The sequence below is a fragment of the Camarhynchus parvulus genome, chromosome 20 (genome assembly GCF_901933205.1).
Source record: "Camarhynchus parvulus chromosome 20, STF_HiC, whole genome shotgun sequence".
NCBI classification, from domain to species: Eukaryota; Metazoa; Chordata; class Aves; order Passeriformes; family Thraupidae; genus Camarhynchus; species Camarhynchus parvulus.
The window spans coordinates 8,601,005-8,621,630 of NC_044590.1; the positions used below are offsets into that span (position 1 = coordinate 8,601,005).

General features: G+C 52.2%; 1 protein-coding gene across 2 annotated transcripts; it reads left to right on the forward strand.

Moving 5' to 3' along the window:
- The first annotated feature begins 1,093 nt into the window (after positions 1-1,093).
- On the forward strand, positions 1,094-19,114 carry PKIG (cAMP-dependent protein kinase inhibitor gamma). Of its 2 annotated transcripts, none has more exons than XM_030963367.1 (4): positions 1,094-1,284; positions 6,778-6,845; positions 17,151-17,326; positions 18,235-19,114. In XM_030963367.1, exons 3-4 carry the CDS (start codon positions 17,176-17,178, stop codon positions 18,312-18,314), a joined length of 231 nt encoding a protein of 76 aa, XP_030819227.1. In that variant the 5' UTR covers positions 1,094-1,284; positions 6,778-6,845; positions 17,151-17,175; the 3' UTR covers positions 18,315-19,114. The 2 variants fall into 2 exon arrangements, with proteins under 2 accessions (XP_030819227.1, XP_030819228.1); XM_030963368.1 differs by having other exon boundaries at positions 6,781-6,845.
- Positions 19,115-20,626: the final 1,512 nt, after the last annotated feature.

Consider the following 20,626-nt stretch of genomic DNA (forward strand, 5'->3'; position numbering starts at 1 on the left):
TTTGCATGCAACCTGAAACAAAAACTCACCTAGCTCGACTGGGGGCTGGATCCATCCCTTGGCAAACACCCTTTGTGCTCCCCAGTTGAGTTGCAAGGACCTGAGTGTTCTTAGGGCAGGGATGGAGCAAATCTTTCACTCTCTCAGCAAAGCTATTAGCACTAATGAGCCCTGTCCCAGGCAGCACTGTGCACATTCCTGTGTGCTCACACACCTTCCCTCCACTCTGGTGGGGCTGGGCAGGAACTCAGGCCCACAGCATGACTGCAACCTTGATTGTTTGGTTTCAGCCACCCAGTGGGGTCTGCAAGGCTGATGGGACACCAGGAGGTGATGCCAGCTACAGGGACATTCCTCAATCCATGTGGTACCAAGAGCATCCAAAATTTCCTCTTCTCTGTAGTGACCTCAGGCTCCCTGAGAGCTCCCAGGGTGTGCTTCACACAGTAGGGTGCTACAAAGGCACATGTTTTAAATGGGGTACTGCCTTTGCACCTTCCCCTTAAATTCAGGTGCTGTCACCAGCCAACTGCACTTCACCCCCAAATACAGCTGGCACTCAGGGGCAGATGAGCTGAAATACTCCTGGATTTTACTCCGTGGGAGGCAGAGGAGCAAAAAGCACTCCAAAACAACACAAAGCTGGGTTTTTCTTGGTAGGCACAAAGGTTTTTCTTGGGAGGCACAGAGGTTTTTCTTGGGAGGCACTTTCACCGTGCTACACCTGGTGGGATAGCTCAGGCTGCACGGGGTGTGATGGTGTCTGTGGCCAGGCCCTGGTGGAGAGGATGCAGGGTGGGATGCAGGAGGGAAACCTGGGCGAGCAGCAGGCAGGAGGGAGCGCCCGGCAGCAGAAACCCCAGCGCTGAGCAGGGAGGATGCTCGGGCACACGCAGCTGCCGGGGGATGGGGTTACAAGCCGAAGCTAAACAAAGATCGCTGCGAAAAGGAAACGGATCCCTCCTGCCGACTGTAAGGTAGGAGCCGAGCGGGAGCTGCTTGACATCATCGGGCAGAGCATTGGATTACAGCAGGCAGGGACTGACTCGAGGGGAGGAGAACACGCCCCTTGGCCCCACAAGTGCAACTTCATTTAGCAGCTCCCGGCAGAAGGAAACTGCGAGTCTGGAACCGGCTGCGAGGCTCCTGGCCGGCTTGGCTGCTCCCACAGCGGGCAGAGAGGGCAGGAGGGTGGGATCCAGCCGCGATCCCTTCCATCCATCCATCCATCCATCCCCTCCTCGGCGGCGGGACCGCGGGCTGGCAGCGCGGGGAGCCGGGGCTGTAAGTGGGGCTGTGCTGGGGCGGGGGGGGACAGGGACACCTGTCCTGGAGGGCAGCCAGGAGCTGTGCTGGCCGTGCCACCAGCGGGGTTTGTTCGGAGATTCGGTGAACTTTTACCCAGCCGACTGCGAGCAGCGAGGGGTTTGGAGCCGGCAAACCGTGGGCTCAAACAGCAGCGCTGCATCCCGGATTTTGTGCTGTTGGGAGGGAGAAGCCGCTCGCAGGCTGATGGAAGGGAGGTGGCGGCTGCTCCGCTCGGAAATAACGCGGTTCAGCGAAGGGGTAGCAGGGAGAGAAGGCTCAGAGCATAGAAATCACAGAGCACCGTGGATCAGTGACCCCCGTGGGGATTTCTGGCCTCATTTCCTACATGTGTCCGTTTGTTGGGAGCGGTGTGCCGGAGGGAATCCCTTCCAGCACGGGCGCTGCTCTGTGCTCGCACGGGAACGGGACAGGCAGCCGGGGGGAATCAGGGAATCCATCCCTGGGGATGTCAGGGAATCCATCCCATCCCTCGGAGTGTCAGGGAATCCATCGCTCGGGATGTCAGGAGCCCGGGGCTGCCCGGACTCCCCCCACAATTGCGGAGCTTTGGGAGCGTGGCAGCAGGAGCAGGCTCGGAGACTTGCTGGCATCCGGCTTTCCAAGCAAATGTTTGAAAAGGCAAAGACTTGGGATAAAAAAAGAACTGCTGTGTGGTGGTATTCTCAAGAGGCTTTGCAAATTCCTCCAGCTCGAAGCTGTGTGTCTTTCCTCTCTCTGGATTCCCCATAGCAGCTGGTAGCAAGCCGCGGTGTGGAGCTTTCACATGCATGTAATGCCTTGGCCCCAAAGGCGTGTTTGGGAAATTTCCCACTGCTTGGAAAGGGTGAATGGTTCTGCAGATCAAGAGCCAAGTATAGCTGTGAACCCAGAGGCAATGCCCTGGGTGGCCGTGCTGGTGACTCAAACTGGGAGGAGGACAAGCTGGGGTCAATGAGCACAGACAGACACAGCGGGGATGCTGCTGCCTTGTGAGGGTGAAGGGACATTTGTGGCGTGGGTATGGCTTGATTGTGTGTCTGAGGCTCTCCCATGGTGACAGTCCCTCGAGGGTGACAGCCCCTGGAGCTCTGGGCTGTTTGCTCAGCGTGCCTGGCTTGGTTGGTGTGGGGCAGTGCTTGGCTTCAGAGACTCTTGGCTGGAAAGAGCCACCCTGCTAATTTGTGGCCACCCAGCTGAGAAATTGCCACCTTTCAGCTCTTGTGAGCAATGGTGTTTAAGAAAGAAGGATCCATGAAGAGATCCTCAATGGCTGTATTAGTTTATAATGCAGATACAGGTTAAATGGCCATTTATAAACAAGGATATACCAATAGAGCTTAATGTACCTTGGGCACAGAACCCAGCACTGAGTCCTTCAGACAGAGTTGCACAGGGATGTGAGCACCCCATGCCATCGTTTTGGGGGACACTTTCCACAGAGTGTAGACTCAGATGCCTCAGAGAACTGGAGATCGTTGGCTACAGTACATGGGCAGCTTGGTCATGAGGAGATGAAACCCAGGAATGTTCACAGCTGTGCATCTTCCAACCACCTGGCACTTCTGTGGCTGGCCAAGGCTGATTCTGAGGGGTGTACAGGCTCATGAGGAGCTAGGATGGGGAGTTTCGCTTTTTCCTCTCATTCTAAAGAAAAATCAACGTACTTTTGATCCCACTCAGAGGAATACCCACAGGCACACAACCTTGCCGCCGAAAATAACGATGGAAGACGTTTTCCAAGCTGCTAACATTTCCTGATCTCCCACATTTCAGAGCCAGTTCCTGCAGCACACTACTGTGCATTAATGCCTCCAGCCTGTCTGGGCACCCAAGCACCAGCATCATTCCTGTTTTACATGGGTCTCACACAAAGCAGATCATTTCCCAGGGCTCACACAGGTCTGTGGCAGAATGGGGGGTGGATCTACAAAGCCATAAGGAACAGCAGAAGCTTCAACCTGGTTTTTTGTTTGCCTGTGTCAGCCTGTTCTGATCGCTCCCATTTTCACATTCCAATTGTTTCTCCACACCCTTAGGGGTCTCTTTAATGTCACCAAAGCTGTTTATATAGACTGAACTGGAAAATAAGTTTTCCATCACAACACCCATTTCAGAGAGGATGAGAGTGGAAAAAGCCCACTGCTTCTAGTTGCCTTCTGCTCTCAACTAGAAAAAGACAAGTCATAAGGGAAGCTGCTCCCCAGGCTTGCCAGCAGCCAAGGAGAAGGGAGGGTTCATGTGTTCACAAGCCTTGTCCCAAGCTCCTTATTGTGGCAGTTAGAGAGGCTGAGGTCACTCCAGACCTTGCCTGGAACCTGCAGCACAAGCAGGAAGAGCTGCAGTTGGACTATGAACTGCCCTGGGCCCCACTTCAAAACTCTCACTCTCTTTGAGCCTAAGGGAATGTGTACTTTACACCACTCATTCATGGTTTCCACAGCGAGCTCCCCAGCACTTCCCCTCCCAGGAGAGCCCTCTGGGCCAGGTGCTCTTTGCACAGCTCCTCCTTGCAGGCACATTGCTGGTCACAAACCCTGCTGGGGAACTCCCTGGCGGCACCAAAATGCCATTTCTGTTGATATTTGCAGTGATGTCATAAGCCAAACATGTCCCCACCAGAGCGTCACCAACTTTACTGGAGTTACTGTTCCCACAAAGCGTAATTAATCTGTGGTGCTCATTGCCATGAGATACCGGTGGAGCAAAGAGCTCTGAAGGCATTTTAATGGATATCAGGTAGTTATCTCAGTAACAAAACAATCCTGGCTATGATTAAGAGGATATTGCAGTGTAAGGATTGTAACACCTCCTGGTTCAGAGTCATTAGTGACTTATGAAAAGCATTCCATTACAATTAGAGCTTTTCTTGTATGTCTGAGGCCCGGGATGCCAGCTGCTGCTGGAGACAGGGCACTAAATGAGGCAGTCTGGCTGCTCTGGGAGGGCCAGGCTGCTGCCCTGCTCAGCCATGCACACAGCCTGGTGTTTACCCAGCAGCCAGGAGACACAAGAACAACCTTCTCAACCTTCTCTCTGCTGCTGTCACCTTGCTGGAAACCAGGAAGGATTTCCTCTCTGGATCAAAGCAGCACCACAACAGCTGTTGTGTAGAATAGTCTTGAATTCTGCCAAAAACCATTCTGGGGTGGGTGTTTTTGGAGCATGCATTCATTTTGAAGCAATGCTGAGAGAACTGAGGTTGTTCCATGTGTTTGCTACTTTTGGGTAACAGCTGATTGCCATGGAGGGAATCTGAACCTCAAACATGTGCAATCGTGCACACTGAATAGGACAAGAGAAAATGGTCTTAAGTCACACCAGGGAAAGTTTAGGTTGAATGTTAGGAAAAGTTTCTTCACCAAAAGGGCTGTCAAACACTGAAATAAGCTGCCCAGGGAAGCAGTCACTATCCCTGGAGTTATTAAAAAGATGTGTGGATGTGGCACTTAGGGACATGCCTTAATGGTGGACTTAATGACCTTAAATATCTTTTTCAGTCTAAATTATTCTATAATTCTATGCTGATGCCTTTGTAATTCATCCTGATGGGCTATGGATGCTTATCTACCCAATGAACATTTCCACTAGGGTCTCAAAATAATCCGTGGTACCTTGATGTGTTCCAGGACTAAACTACAAATCAAAGTTTCTCTAACAATTCACTGTAGCCCATCCTTAGGTGGCACCAATCCATGTGCCACCATTAAAGTTCCAAGCAGCCTGGGCTTTGTGCTGAGGGGCCCCTGGAGCTCTGCCCATCACCCTGCGAGCAGCAGGACCAGCTGAGCCAGAAGAGGATGGGCCTTGGGGCATGGAGCTTCAAATCTGCAGACTCTAGATGCCCAAGCAAGGCCTGTGGGGAGGAACACCAGGCCTGCAGGGTTGGAAAGCCAACACCAGCTGCTAAAGAGTTTTTGTCTCCAAAATCAGCTGCTTTTTGAGAGAGAAAATGGGGATTTCCCATCGTGTCCCATCACGAACAGGGCTGCTCAGTGCTAACTTCCACTTCAGAGCATCATTGCTGCTCCAGTTTACTTTAAGCCTCTCTTGGCAGAGGCCCACGTGTTTTGAGATATTTTGCAACACTGCTGAAGTGCTGGAGGTTTAACTGTTTGGGCAGTGGAACACACAAGCCAGGGCAGGAAGGCAAAGGAGGAAAATAAAGACTTGTGGATTTCCAAAGCTGTGTTTCTTCCTTCCTGCTTTTGTTTGGTTGTTTGGTGCCCAAAAAGGGCAGTGCATATTCCCAGAGTTGTGGGAATACTGTTTCTTTTCCGGCCCAGTGTTTCCAGTAAGCACTTTGCTATAAATGGGGTTAAGACTAACAAAAGTTTATTGTTAAATCCCTGTGTCTTTGTTTAGCTCCTGTCATGATCATAATTAGCATTTTCCACTTCTGCAAGCCTGTCATCTGCGGAGCTGAAAGTGCTTTAAAATATTTGAAGCATCTAACAGGGGGAGGGAGTATTAATAGCTCCATTTAACAGATGGGCAAACTGACACATAAAAGCAGCAAGTGCCCTGTCCTTGAAGCAGGGCCAGAGCCAGCAAGTAGTCAGCTCCAACAACAAAGTTTTGAAAGTGGGTCAAAAAAATAAAGAGAAAGGCTGGAGATCTGTCCCAGTTTGGAAAATGATGGGAAATAGTTGCAGTCACAGTGGTGCTCAGCCCAGATGGACCAGACAGATGAATTGCTGGATGAGCTACTGCTTATATGGTTAAATGGCTCATCTCTTGATTCTTGTTCTGCTAACATTTGTCCCTGGGACAAAGGGAAAAACACAGTCCGTGATGTTCCAAAATAGTCAGAAAGCTGAAACAGCTGCTAAAATAAGCAAGGGTCCTGTTGGCTGGCTGTGCAGGTCAGGGGATTGCAAAGCACCCACAGATGTTGAGGCCACAGAGGAAATGTCTTTGAGCAGGGCCTGGGGACAGCAGGAGGAGGCTCAGCTGTGCACAAACAGCAGAGACCCAAAGAGCTGGACACAGACCCAGCAAAGTGACCAGAACCAGATTAAACTTCCCCTTTCACCTCAGAGAAGCTGATATGGGAGTTTCACTTCTTTAAAGAGCTCCAAACCAATATTCATTTATAGTCTGGAGGCAGCTGCTGGTCCCTGCAGTGCAGGTCAGGACAGGAGCTGTGTCAGTGCTCCCAGCACCTGTGGGAGGGCAAGGAAAGAAGCAAAACCAAAGAGGATTTCTCTGTGCTGGACTCTCCATGTGCTTTGACACAACAGCCCAAGTCTATTAGCACAAACCCTCCTGAGGAGGAGCCATTTGAACACAACATCCCACAGCCCCTGGGCTGCTGTGAGCACCAAGCCAGGCTCCATCTGAGCCTGCTGGGCAGAGCCCTGTCACCCCTCTGCTGCTCACAGAGAGTGGGAAGAGCAGCTGAGCTTTGTGCTTCCCAAAACAAGCACAGATAATATTTTCTTACTTTTTTTTTTCCTTCTTCTTTCCCAGAAGCTGTTGTCCTGCTGTGCATGAAGTGTGTTTGAAGTCATGTCCAGAAGGAAAGTCCTCTAAATCAGGTAGGGACTCACACTATGGCTCATAAAGCTTTTATTCACAGGGAAATATTGCAAATAGAAATGGGTTTTTTCCTTCCTGTAGCATTGAGTCATTTGACCTCCCTCTGTATTCTGAATTACTAGATGCTAGAAAGCTGCTAAGAGGAAAAAAAATACCAACAATTCTGCCATAATGACTTTCCTGCTGTATTATCCACGTGTCCTTGTACCAAGCCACATTGCATCTCTGACTCCAGGCAGCCCCAGTGCCAGTTGTGCTCCGTGGCCTCTCCCTGCCAGTGCTGTGCAAATGCTGCCAAAGGCTGCCCAGATGCTTTGCAGGGCAATGTTGTTTGGATGTGAGTTCTGTTCTGTGTGTGGAGTCAGCCCAGCAAATCCAGGGAACCCCCAAAGCTCAACCTTTCCCAGCTCCTGCAGAAATGGCAAATCCTCTCTGTGGTTTCACCTGCGGCTCCTGCACTCAGAGCATCCCCTCTGTGCTCAGACCATGGCATGCTTTCCCTTGTCCTGTGCTGGCCCTGGCACAGAGCTCCCAGGGCTGTTTTGGGTGAGCTTTGCAGTGCAGGAGCTCAGGACCCTGGTGCACACAGACATCCCTCCTCTTGCAGGTGTCTCAGTTCATCTCTTCATCCAGCACCTTCCCAAATGTGCTGCAGACACCCTGTGTCTGCCCAGGCTGCACATGAAATACTTGGAATTGATTTTATTGGGAGCTTTCCCTTTCCTGAGGCTGGCAGTGATCAGTGAGCATCCCCAGGGCAGTGCTGCAGGCACACCTCCAGCACCACTGCAGCTCAGGTTTGGATGTCACATCCCTGGGGACTCAGGCAGAAAGGTTCACCCTGCCTGTGGGAAGGATCAGGAGCTGCTGGCACCTGGCACAGCTATAAGCAAACTGAAATCCATCACAGAAATCTTCAGCAAAGGAGGGGTGCTGGCCTGCAGAGCTTTCCCTGCCCAGACAGGGCTCCCAGCAGGGCAGCACAGCCAGAGGGGCTCCTGATTCCGATGGGTGACAGAAGCCATGGAGCCGCCTGGAGCCTCAGCCACGCCTCACTGCCAGCCTGCTCTGAACCCCACACGCCCCTTTTCTGGGGGAATAGCCCCAAAGACAGATCTCCCCCATCCCCCTTCCACAGGCAGCGCTGCCCTGCCCCAGGGTGGAGGTCCCTGCGTGGAGCAGACACCCAGGGCAGCCGAGCCCAGGGAGCAGAGCTAAGCCTGGCTTTGCTAATCACCTTCATTCTGTACTGACACTCTGAAGAGGTGCCCTGGTTATCTTTAGGCACCTGGGAGCTGCCAGGGCACCCCAGGAGGCTTCACAGCCTTCCTCTCAGCCCCTTCCACTGCTCTGAGTCAGGAGGACTCTTTGGATGCTGGATGCAAATTCCTGTGGGATTGTGGAAGGCTCACTGAGGCAGAGCCAAGGCCGGTGGCTGAGTGTCAGCTCCAGGCTCCCTGCTCTGAGCAGAGCTTTCCCAGCCAAACCTGCCCAGTTAGAGCCCTCACAACTCCTCCCCACTCCTGCCAGCCCTGCTTTCCCACAGCAGCAGAGCTCAGCTCCCCAGATCACAAAGAAGAGCTGGACTACATGGCTCTGTTGCATTTTAGGCAGAAAAACAAGGATTTATCCTTGCTCATCTCTGTCCTTGTAGAGAGGTCTCCCCCAACCCAGAAACACCATCAAAGGCTGCTGTGGCTTTGCCCTCCTCTCATATGTGCTAGAAAAGAGCCCCAGCTGCATCTCCTCAGCACTTGGACTCCTCCTTGCCCAGGGAAGCCTGCAAGGTGCTGGGGAGCTTGTGCTGGGGTCGAGCATCCCTGGGCCAGGAATTCAGGTGGGCTTTTAGAGGGTGATGCTCACTCAGAGGTTTTGCCTCAGTGTGATCAGCTCTTCTGAGCTGTGGGGCTGCTGGGGATTCTCCAGCCTTTGAGGTGGAGTCCAACTGTTCATTTTCTTCATGAACAATCTGGAGGAGGGCAGGAAGCCAAGCCTGAAGGGGATCCCCATTGCACAGGAGCTCAGCCCATGGCCTGGGTGTGACAGGGGGGAGGATGCCTGGGACCTGCCTGCCACAGCAGCTGGGGGACTTCTGCAGCTGAAGGGCCACTGGTCTGTGCCTTGTCTGCTTTGTAGCTTCAGGCACGAGCAGATCTTCCACACAGCTGTTTGTGTAAAAATAAAGGCAAATAAAGGCTTTATGTTGACATATAAAGGCAAATAAGAAAGAAATTGTGAGAAAATAAAAGTAATGGAGAAGGGACTCAAAGCCCCAGACCCCTTAGAGCTTTGAGAGGGGACAGAGGGTCCTGTGGGTGCTCCTGGCTGCTCTGGGTGAGGATTTGGCTCTCCTCTCTCTGCCATGCAAGAGCCACAGCTGTGTCCATCCAGTACAAGCCTGCCTTGGGGGTGAAAATGGAGAAAGGTGCCAGCCTGCCATGTCCTGAAGGCCTGCTGGGGCTCAGGGTGCCTTATCCCCACTGTCCCCCGTCCCTCAGAGCCATGGGTGTCTTTTGGAGGGAGCTAAACCAGAGTGCCCAGATTCATTAGCACCTCGAGGCTGAGAGATGGGAAAAACAAGCTCGACCTGGGAACAAAACAAAAATACAACTGCTGTCACGGCAACTGTCTCCAGATGCACAAAGAGACCAATTATTTCCATTAATCAACTTAGCTAGAAGCTGCAGAAGAGGCTTAAGCTGCATCAAGGCTCGGTAGTGAGGGGAGGGAGGAGCAGAGGGGCTCCATCAAACAGTGATTCTTCCCATGGTGGAGGATTTTTGGAACAGATTCTCAGCCCCTGTGCCTTGAGGGGCCTGACAGAGGGGTGCTGCCTGCTGCAGGCATGGGGATGGCCAGAGCTGGGCACTGGGCTGCCTTCCTGGTGGGTGGGTGGATGGATGGATGGATGGATGGATGGATGGATGGATGGATGGATGGATGGATGGATGGATGGATGGATGATGGATGGATGGATGGATGGATGGATGGATGGATGGATGGATGGATGGATGGATGGATGGACAGGCAGCTCTCTCCCACTATCATCCTGATGCTAACAGGAGGCCACTGGGGCTGAGCATTGCCCTCCTGCCTCCCTGAAGCTCCCCCTCTCCCCTGGGGATCAGAGCAGAGCACACAAGGACTCGCCCTGCCCCGTGCCAGGGCTCAGCTGGGAGTTTGAAATCTGGCTGCACCATTTCTGACATCAGTGAGGAGCCAGGCAGTGGCTGTGAGGATGTGGGACAGCAGGAGGTGCCTTGGGACAGTGAGGGCTCTGCAGTGGGGGGCTGTGCTGAAGGCCAGGAGGGAGGGGAAGGGGTCTGGGGAGCTTGGCAGAGCTAAATACAAAGTTTGTGAAGTCACAGAGGAGTCAGTCTAAGCCTAATCATAAACACTTATGATTAGGCTTAGCAATTGGTTATCAGTTCTACGGGCATGAAATGATCTTTATACTGTAAAACCAGGCCAAATGAAAAGAAGGGATCTATTTGTGGACACTGAACCTCAGCTGTATCTGCTCTCCTCCTGAAGGAATTAAAATTTTCCAGCAAGTCCTAGAGAATGCTGGAAGCTCTGTTCCTGCAAAGCCATCGCAGGGGCTGGAGCAGCTGTGAAGTCTGTCCTGGCTGAATTTATCATATTTAGTAGAAGAGCCTGAGGGTGCAGAGTTATTACAAGGAATCCCACAGCAAAAACCTTCCATAAATACAGATGTGCTGGACCCAATGTGATGTCTCTTCATCACTGAAGTCTGGTGAGGCTTTTCTGCGCTATTCCTGCCTGGGCAGAAGCTGCTCAGCACAGGAGATGGACGTGCCCTGGTAGGAGATCAGGCCGTGCTCCTGTTTTCTCAGCAAACCAGCAAAGTCAGAGCTCAGCAGTTTGGAGCACACCAGTTCTGGCCAGTGAGACCCATCACCACCACCACACAGGGCCAGCAGGAAAGCAGGGCAGCTCTGTGCCTGGTGCAGACCCTGTCATCAGCCTTACACAGCTTGTTGCAGCCAGACTGGGCTCCCAACAGGACCATCTTCATCCTCAGCTGCATCTTCAGCTCAGTTTCTGGCCATGGATCTGAGCTCTGGTGCATGGGGATCATGAGACATACAGCACAGTCACAAGATACCCCAATAACCCCAAGATACCCCAATAACCCCATTGCAGAGCCCTTCCTCTCTGATGCACAGCCCTTCAAGCATGTTCCCAGACAAGACCCAGTGGAAAATTTGCTGAAATTCCAGCTGGATCTTGTCAGACAGTTGGTGGAAACCCCCTGACCTCAAGTGCTGCCTTCAGCCCTACGGGATATTTTTTTCTCCTGGCTGGATGTGACTCTCCCAGCAGGAAACCTCAAAGCAAACCCCCAGGGAGCACAGAAATCCCCGGTGCTTCCTTCTTTGTGCTCTACCAGGCCCCCCTCTTTAGTAAACCATCCTGCACTGTAAATATTTTAAAAGCCCAGCAGGGCTGGGGAGTGTTTTGCTGTTGTTATGGATCCGGCCCCAGCAGGAGAGGTCTAAGAATAGTCCCTGCACCCTGGAATGAAAGGGCAAGGGGCACTGCACCATGAGCAGAGCTGCAAGGAGGCTGCACCACTTCATGCCTTGCTGGTGGGAGGTGATGCTTGAGCAGAAAAAGGGGTCAGATCCCTGTTCCCAAGCAGAACTTTGGAATTTCAGCCCAGGAACACGGCAAGGTTTTGTTCAGCTTTGGGGCTTTACAGCTCCAGAAGTTTGGGGAGTGTTAAATCCACTGGGCACAGATTATAAAAGTCTGCCCCCACTTTCCCAGGCTTACTGCCCGGGAACCAGCAGGATTGGTGCCACTGGTGAAATCCACCGGGCAGGAGGGAGAGCGTGTCCTGGGCTGGGCAATGGGATGTGGGAGCTGCCTCCAACCAAAAGCTGCAGCTCTTGGTCCCAGCTGCCACTGGAATGGACAGCACGAGGCCAAAGCTGGGCTGCAGCCCCTTGGAAAGGGCTCCTGAAGCTGGGAACTGCCTGCAGCAGGCGCAGGGAGGGCTGAGGGTGTCCCTGTCCCTGCCCCAGGTGTCCCAGGGACAGCACAGCATGGAGGGCAGGGCTGTGCTGGCTGCCCCAAGGGACAAGGATGTCCCAGCAGGGGCCTGAGCTGCCTCAGGGCTCTGCATTGTGCAGGGAACAAGGTGAGAAAGGTGAGAGGGGCAGAGCAGCAGGCACTAAGCAGGCAGGGGGGAATGGCTGAGCTCAGCCCAGCCTGCTGATAACCAGCACCCAAAAATAGCCCTGCCTGGGCATAAGGAGTTTAACCTAGACAAGGGACAGATGCAGGATTGTGTGAAGGGTTTCCTTGAAACTGGAGTCAGGGCTGGCTGTGACTGGGCATCCACCCAGCCCAGGGGTCAGCCCTGGGCCCTGCTGGGATGGCAGAGCCTGGGCAGAGCCCTGGGCTGAGGGTCACCTGCCAGGTGTGCCCAGGTCGCCTCTCTGCCACTCTGACCTTGTGTGCAGGAGCAGTTTGCTGCAGTCGCTGACATCTGTGCTGAGAAGGAGGCAAAGGGGACACAGGAATTAAATGCAGGCTTGTCAGTGGAGCCCAGTGGGACATGGAGCTGAGCCAAAAGAAATGCCTCAGTTTATTCTACCAAAAGGCAGAGGAAACATTTAACCCTTTAATTCCTTAGCACCCACCTTCTAAACAGGCAAAACAGCCTGGAATGGGTAGGGCTGGTTTAGCTGCAGCCCCCAGGGCTGAGCCAGCTGCTCTGTCAGCTGCTGGGCAATCTCCCTGGAAAATGCCAGCGAGCCCAGTTGCAATCCAACAGCAAAACCACTCGGGAAGCCAAGTCCCCACCAGCAAAGCCAAGACTATTACAGCTCAGAATTTTTAGTGCTCACAAGACACCACAGAAAAATAAGTCCAAACCAAACAGCAGCCTTGGCAGATGCAGGCACAGGAGCAGAGGCAGCTCTGGGGACACACCTGGTGGCAGTGGCAGCTTGTGAGGGGCTTCTTCACTTGTGGCCAGCTGCCCCAGGACAGGCAGCACCACGTCCCCGTGGCAGAGGGGACACTGCCTCCCTCCAAGCAGGAAACTTCTGAGGGATGTGCAAGAGGCAGCAGATCCCAGCTTCCCTGCCCCATCCCTGCAGGCTGGCACGCTGTGCTGATCCCAACTTCCCTGCCCCATCCCTGCAGGCTGGCACGCTGTGCTGAGGGCACAGGGGCTGTTTCTGTTACCACCAGCAGCAGAGAGGAAAGGGAGGGCAGGAAAGGAACCTCTGGGAATAAGCTGAATCACCTCTGTGAAGAGCCCTGGAAACCTTTGCACGGCATAATGGGATTATTCCTGCAATGCCTGGCAATAGCAGGCCCATCTTCCTGTCCACGGGAGAATGAAAAACCAGAGGTGGGCAGCCAGCAGGTGATGCAGCTCCCTTTGCACCCCCTGCCACCCTGAGTGACTGCCCACAGTGACACCGGCTCAGGGGACACTGGACTGTGTAGGCAAGAGGGAAGGTGTTCCTTTGCAGCTCCTGAAAGATGTTAAAAGCAGTTACTGAGTGAAAACCCACAGAACTTTGGGTTCTGTGCCCGGAATTATGGAAATGCTGTTTGAAAAGTCAGGTTTTCCTATCACAATCAAGGCAACTGCTCCCATCACCCTCTCAGCCCTACAGCTTCCCGGAGGAGGAGGCTGGAATCTCTCTGCAAGGGTTTTGAGAGCCACCCACCTTGAAAATCCCAGAGGACTTGCTCAAATAGGAAAGTTTCACTGTTAAATCTGCCTGTCTCCAGCTCCTTGCACGGAGAGCCAAAGGCAGGAGCCCTCCCAGGCACGGAAATAAATAAATCCCATGCGCCATCTCCCGGCCACCGAGTCGGGAGCCAGAGCTGCACCCTTGCCGCTTTCTGCTTCTATTCAGGATCCCATCCCTTTCCTGTGTGAGGGCATACAATTATGGCACAGCACCGCCAATAATGATAAGCCCTGTGTTTAAGATTAGGCCGCCATTGGCAGCTACATCAAGGGAAAATGCTGCATCCCTGGGGCTGGCTCCTGCTCCCCAGCTCGGGGAAGCCTGCTGGTCCTGCCCCTGGGACAAGGGCAGCAGGACTCTGGAGCACATCAGCTCTGGAAGGGCCTCAGTGCTTGGAGATGGACCTGGGCTTGTCTGGATCGTTGCTAGGGAAGCCTCCCCAGCCCGTGTGGGCTCTCTCTGGCAGCTGTAGGAGGTCAGCAGAGTCTGGGCTTCAGTGGCCTCTGAGAGCAGCTCTGGGAATGCTGGATGCTTGTCCTGTCCTGTGTGACAGTGTTCACAGGGGTCTCAGGATGAGGGAAGAGACGTGGATCTGACTCCATGTTTCAGAAGGCTGATTTATTATTTTGTGATATATATTATATTAAAACTATACTAAAAGAATAGAAGAAAGGATTTAATCAGGAGGCTAGCTAAGAATAGAAAAAGAAAGAATGATAACAAAGGTTTGTGACTGACCAAGACAGTCCAGACAGCTGGACTGTGATTGGCCATTAATTAGAAACAACCACATGAGACCAATCACAGATGCACCTGTTGCATTCCACAGCAGCAGATAATCAATGTTTACATTTTGTTTCTGAGGCCTCTCAGCTTCTCAGGAGAAAAAATCCTAAGGAAAGGATTTTTCATAAAACATGTCTGTGACAGTCCTGGGGGAAGGCACTTTGCTCACTGAGCTCATCCAGAGTAGGTGCCTTCTCCCAGGGATGGAAGGAGGGAAGATGAGGAAAAACATCTGGGGTATCTCTTCCCAAGGCAAAGGATGCAGCTTTTCCCAGGGCTCATTTAACAGGAGCTAGATGGATGCCAAGTCTGTACAGGAGGCAGGTGGTCACAAGAATACTTAGCTTTGGGCAAACAGGATCTGCTGCAAGATCTGGGTGGGCCAAGCCCCACATCCCACCCGTGAGCTGGGGCCAGCACTCCCTGAGCTGGCATCCACTCTAGGAGAGGAGTTCCTGGGGCTGCCAAAACATGCTGGGTTTCTGTGGTTTTTTGGTTCCTGCACCCTACTCAGCTCAGGAACAGAGAGAATCTGACTTCTTTCATCCCAGTTATTGCATCTTCATCTGTACCTCCTTTCTACTGCCTTAACATTAAAGTGAGGAGTGTGACTCCTGTTCAGGCTGGTGCCTGAATCTGCCAACAGATTTCCCTGGCAGAGAAATCAATATCAAGCAGGATTTGTAAAGGAAGCTGAGCAAACTCCCCTGTGGGTCATTAACTGCAAGGCACAGAGGCAGTGAATGTGCATTAAATGTGCATGAATTTGTTTTCACTGCACACGAGCGTTTCTAATGGGGGCCTGCTCCAAGCACTGCCAGCAATCAGCAGGGCTGGAGGCACATTTCACAGTGATCAGAGGCACAGATAAGACAGCGATTAGTTTCTTGATTCCATGCAGTAAAACAAAGTGCCAAACAGGAGCAGGAACTGAGAGCTCCAGGTTTCCTGTGCAGAGGCAGTGTGTGCTTGCCAGCTCTGTGCCCAGCAGCCAGGATGCCCACAGCACCATCCCCAGGTCCCTGCACTCTCTGTGCTGTGCAAGTGCTGGCAAGGGGAGCCAGCAGCCAAAATGAAAAGCCAGCAACTTAAGGATTCCTCAGCTGCACTCAGCGCTGGCTCACAGCAGAGCTGGCATGTGACAAGTGGCTGCTCCGGGCCTTTCTTCGTGCTGTGCACTTGGCACTGGCACAAATCTGGAGTGGAGGGATCCAAATGTCTCTCAGAAGAGCTGATTTTCGCATGGTAAAGTGTTTATCCCACAGCAGTCCAGCCCAATGCTTCTTCAGTGACATCCAACAGCCAGAGGAGGCCAGTACTGCTCCAAGCCCTGTACCTATAAAATATTCCCTGCTCCCCCAGCTTGCCAGTGGGTATCCATCATTTCCCATTACAAATTCAGGTTGGATTACCACCCCATCCCCCAAGCAGTGAGCCAAATTTGGCCTGGGTTCAAGGCTCCTGTGGCATATTGAGGAGGAAGCAGGGCTTTCTCTGTAATGCTTTTCCTGTAGGGAAAAGCTGCTGCAAGCGACCTTGTGTGGCCAAAGGAGAAGGCTGGAAACTCCCAGGAGAGACAAGCACCATGTCTGGCTTTGCAGGGGGAAGGCAGAACAAGGCAGGCATCTGGGATGGGGCCCTCCTGCCTGGCAGAACCCAGGACATCCCTCTGGCTGCCCTGGAGGACTCAAGACCCTGGCAAGGGGCTCGGAGACCTTGGTAGAGAGTCAAAAACACCTGTGCCTTTGATTTTAACCCATGGAAACAATGACCAACTTTATATGAGCATGTACAAGCCACAAGAGTTTGAATAGAAAGAGTTAATTTGTCACAGGGTGAAAAAGTAGAATTTTGGGGATTTAGAATGGGAGTTCAAGAGGCAAGATGCAGGAATCTGGGGGTGTGTAGGGGGATAGAATGTAAGAAAATAAAGATAGTGTAGAAAGTAATCTTACCCCTAAGGAGTTGCAGCTGGGCCAATTATCAAAGATTAGGAACAGGCCTGACTTTAACAGGCCACAGCTGTAAGCAATGAGCAGAAGATGCTATAAAAGAGTGGGGTGGCTGTTGAGAAGGGAACTGGAGTCAGTTGGCTGCTTTGTGAAGGAGAACGTGGCAGTGCTCTGAGGAGCTGCCCACGAGAAACACCAAGAAGGTGTGGAACTTTTGTGATAAGGAGACAACAGTATGGAACCCCTGTGATAAGGTGACAACAGGTGTATCCTGTCCTTCTTGTCCTCCATCTTCTGCTGTGATGGTGACACTTTTGGATTGGTTTAGAGACAGACTGTCTAACATAGGTGATAGGTATTGGAAAATTATTGTAAATAAAGTACACGTAGTTCTTAGTATAAAAAGGTAACATTGCCCCAAGGGCGGTCAGTGTGCCACAAACCAACCTGCCAGACAAATCTCAGCAGGTCAGAGGAAGAATGGAATAGTTAGGAGAAAATAAACAACCTTGAAAAGCAGAACTGAAGAATCTCAACTTCTTCTTCAGTTGTGGGGCTGGGAAAAAAGAGACTTTTTAATACCTTGAGAGCCATTTCAACCACAAAAAACCCAAGACCTGCCCTCACGTGGCACAGTGGGTCACCCAGCATGGTGGGTTTCCCCACACATTGCCCCACATGGGGGAGGTGATACCTGACATTGCAGTCCCTGCTGTCAGAGGAACTGGAGCACAGTTACAGGCGCTGATCTCTCATGCTGTAACCTAACCTGAAGGGAGCCGTGCCCAGCATCCTGGGCCTCACAGCTCTGCTTCCTCCACAGCATTTTGCAAGTGAATAGAGATGCAATGGAGGTAGAGTCCAGCACCTACACTGACTTCATCTCCTGCGACCGGGCTGGCCGGAGGAACGCTGTCCATGACATCGAGAGAGAGGCCACCACCATCAGCATGCGCCAGCTGAGCCAGGACATGGGGGAGCTGGCTGTGCAGGGAGCAGGTGAGCTCACACCCAAACACACCCCTGGGAGCCCAGCAGGGCAGCTGTGAGCACAGCAGGGCACACACACACACAGCTGTGAGCCCAGCAGGGCAGGTGAGCACACACACACAGAAAAAATCAACCTTTAAATAGTTCTGCAGTATTTCAGATAACAACACAAATAACTTTCACATGTCCAAATCCCCCCCTTCAGCCCAAATGTGGCAGAGGCATCACCCTGGCAAGCAGGCTGTGAGGAGCTTCAATCTTCTGTCCAAAGCTGCCACTCTCATTTCACTAATAAGCAACACAACATAGACTATCACTGCAGAAGGGAAACTCAGTTTTCCCCCTTACCTGCTTAATGCTCCAACCTACAACCTGTAACTATAAAAACACTTTAAAATACATTAATTACCCAACTGTACTTCTTCCAGCATGACCATACCAGCATGTGTCCATCCACCCATCCCTAGTAAGCACAAATTGGAGCTGCTTTACCAGAGCAGCTCAGGCTCTGCCAGGCTGTCAGGAAGACAGTTCTGGAGCAATTGAAAGTTGGGTGAGTGCACATCCCTACCTTGAGGCTCCCCCTCAGTATTGCCAGGCGTGTTGAGAGGTGTTTGTACTCCAGGAATGTGGAGGGAGAACCCAATACTCTTAATTATAGAATAAGAAAATGGTTTGGTTTGGAAGGGACTTTAAAGAGCCCCTGCCATGGGCAGGGACACCTTCCACTAAACCTGGCATGGCCTTGAATAGTCCCATGGATGGGGCCAAGTATCTGGTCACAGGAGGGGAGAGATAAAACTTCAGGTAAAAATCCTTTGTCTCTCTGGATGAAATCAGCTATGGCAATCACTGATGGCTTCAAGTGTCTTCAGCAGGGTGTAACTGTGCTTTCTTCCCAATCCTCCCTTCTGCAGAAAGCCAAAGAGATGCCAGTTCTTCTGACAACGACCCTGGAGCAAGACCAAAGGGGCAGGAAAGCAGCCCCTCCCCATGAGAGCAAAAAGGGTGTGGGATGGGCAGGAGGAGGGCCTTGCTGTGAACATTAAACAAGAATTTGCTGAATCTGTGGACAAAAACCAACCTGGAACAGCAAGTTGTCTGTCAAATGCCTCTGCTGGAACCGTGCTTGTGTAGAGAGACACAAGACACTTGCAAGGACTGGCACCTCCAAAAGACTTCTGCCCCCATCCCTGATGGTTTAGAGCAACACTGCCATGGTTGTAGTGATATGAGCCATTCTCAAGATGCCTTAGCTGCAATTTTCTCTTAGGGGAAAAACAGTTTCAGTAATAATAGACACACCCGATTTTCCTGTCCAAGGTACCTTTCTCCTTTGCAGATTTAGACTATTATTTATTCTGTTTCCATAGGTTAGAAATTTAGATTATTGGTTTTTCTAAGCCTCACCCTCATCTGCATCTTAGACCTGGCCTCTGGATTGTCCACATGGCCCCTCATCAGGGTGGGCAGTGGGGAAAGGACCCAGCCTGTCCTGCTGCCCTCATGGCAACACCACTCACCTGTGCTGCTGCTGCTTAGCATCAGGAAAGGACCAAAGCACAGCTCTGTGGGGTTCAGCCCCACCTGGAGACCCAGCAGCACCAGCCACAGGCATCTTCTTCTTCAGGTTTGAACACTTCAAGATGTTATTAAGGGGAGGGGAGAAACATTTTGCTGGTTTGACTGTTGAAATTCAGGCTTAACTTTGCAAGCTGTTAGCTGAGATGATCTCTGGTAGGATCTCACACCCTTCTGTCTTTAAGGAGACATGTTTTGTGTTGAAGATGGTTTGATAAAACTACATAAGCTGTTGGAATAAATGACACAGCCTTCAAGTACTGAAGGTGTTTTTTTTCTGCCTGGATGTTTCTTCTTCCTTTGTTTTACCTTCAGCTGTGGGGTGGTTTCACAGGGAGACAGAGCTGTGCAAGAAGAATCCCATGGATTTGGATCTGTGAAACCCCATGGGTTTGCAGCACAGAGATGGAGGCAGATGTAGCTGGGCACAGATTATAAAATTGTGCCCCCACTTTCCCAGGTTTACTGCCCAGGAGCCAGCAGGTTTGGTGCCAGTGGGAAGAGGTGTTTTCCCTCTGCAGCACAGAGCTACAGGAGCATTGCTGGTGTTTCACTGATCCCAGTGGAGCAGCCTGGCTGGGACTGACCACCAGCACAGGGACAGGGCACAGCTGACCTGGGAAGCTCCACTGGTGACAAATCATCTCCCTGACAGCCTGGAGAAGAACTGAGTGTTACAAGTCTGAGATTTATCAGCCTAAACAAGGCCATAAATCAGCAGAGAAGTGGCTGCCAGGCAGAGGGAGAATTGTCTGTGAGAAGTGATGGCCATGGGGCGAGCACAGAGGGCTCCACAGCTCCAGCCCCCACAGGAAATGAGGATTTGGCAGCCAGGCAGGGGCCCTGGCTGCTGCTTTGGCAAAGGGCTCCTGGGCTGGCTGGTGTCACTGCAGAGCCATGGATGGTAGCCAAGAGCCTGCTCCCACTTCCCATGCCCAGGGGCGAACTAGCAGGGAGCTCCTGGACCTGGCTGACTGCACAGCTGTGGCTTTAAGCCCCATTTCCAGCTCTCCTTACCACAGAACAGTAATTTTGGCTCATGCTGACACACACACACAGAGCTGAAAGGCAGTGCAGAAGGACTGAGCACCACACAGACCTCCAACAGTCAAATGTGGGCTAATCTTAGCTCTCCCTGGTCAGAAAATATCTGTTTCAGAATTATATTTAGGCAGAGGAGTAGGGAGTTGTTGGCCAGCTTCTCTCAGGGGATGGGTGAGAGGCATCAGGTTCCCCCTGCAAGTGACAGCCAGCTCAGCCACTGTCACTGCCTGTGCTGAAACAGCAAGGGCACTGCCTTAATCCAGCCACATCCTCATCTGCAGAGCTGCTGAGCACAGGGATGCTCCCAGCCCTTCTTTCCAGCTGAACACGGGTGTGCCAGACCTGTCAAAGCCTAACCACAAGCACTAAATAACCCAAAAACCTTTGGGCAAACACTGCCCTGCCCACGCTGATGGTGAGGCCCAGCAGCCCAGACTGCCCCTCTTTGGCTCTGAGCATCAACCAGCTGTGAAAACCCAGGAAACAGGAAAAAAAAAGTGGCTACTTTTGATAAACACCTGGAAAGGTGAGATGTGATGGCATTGCTGCTCCAGCAGTGGTACACACCCCTTGTGTTACTGAAGGGAAAAGGACAGGGGAGATTGGAACAACCTGGAGCCACAAATCCAACTGGGCTGCTTGGCAAGGGAGAGGCTTCCCTCTGGCTTCCCTTCCAACCTGGCA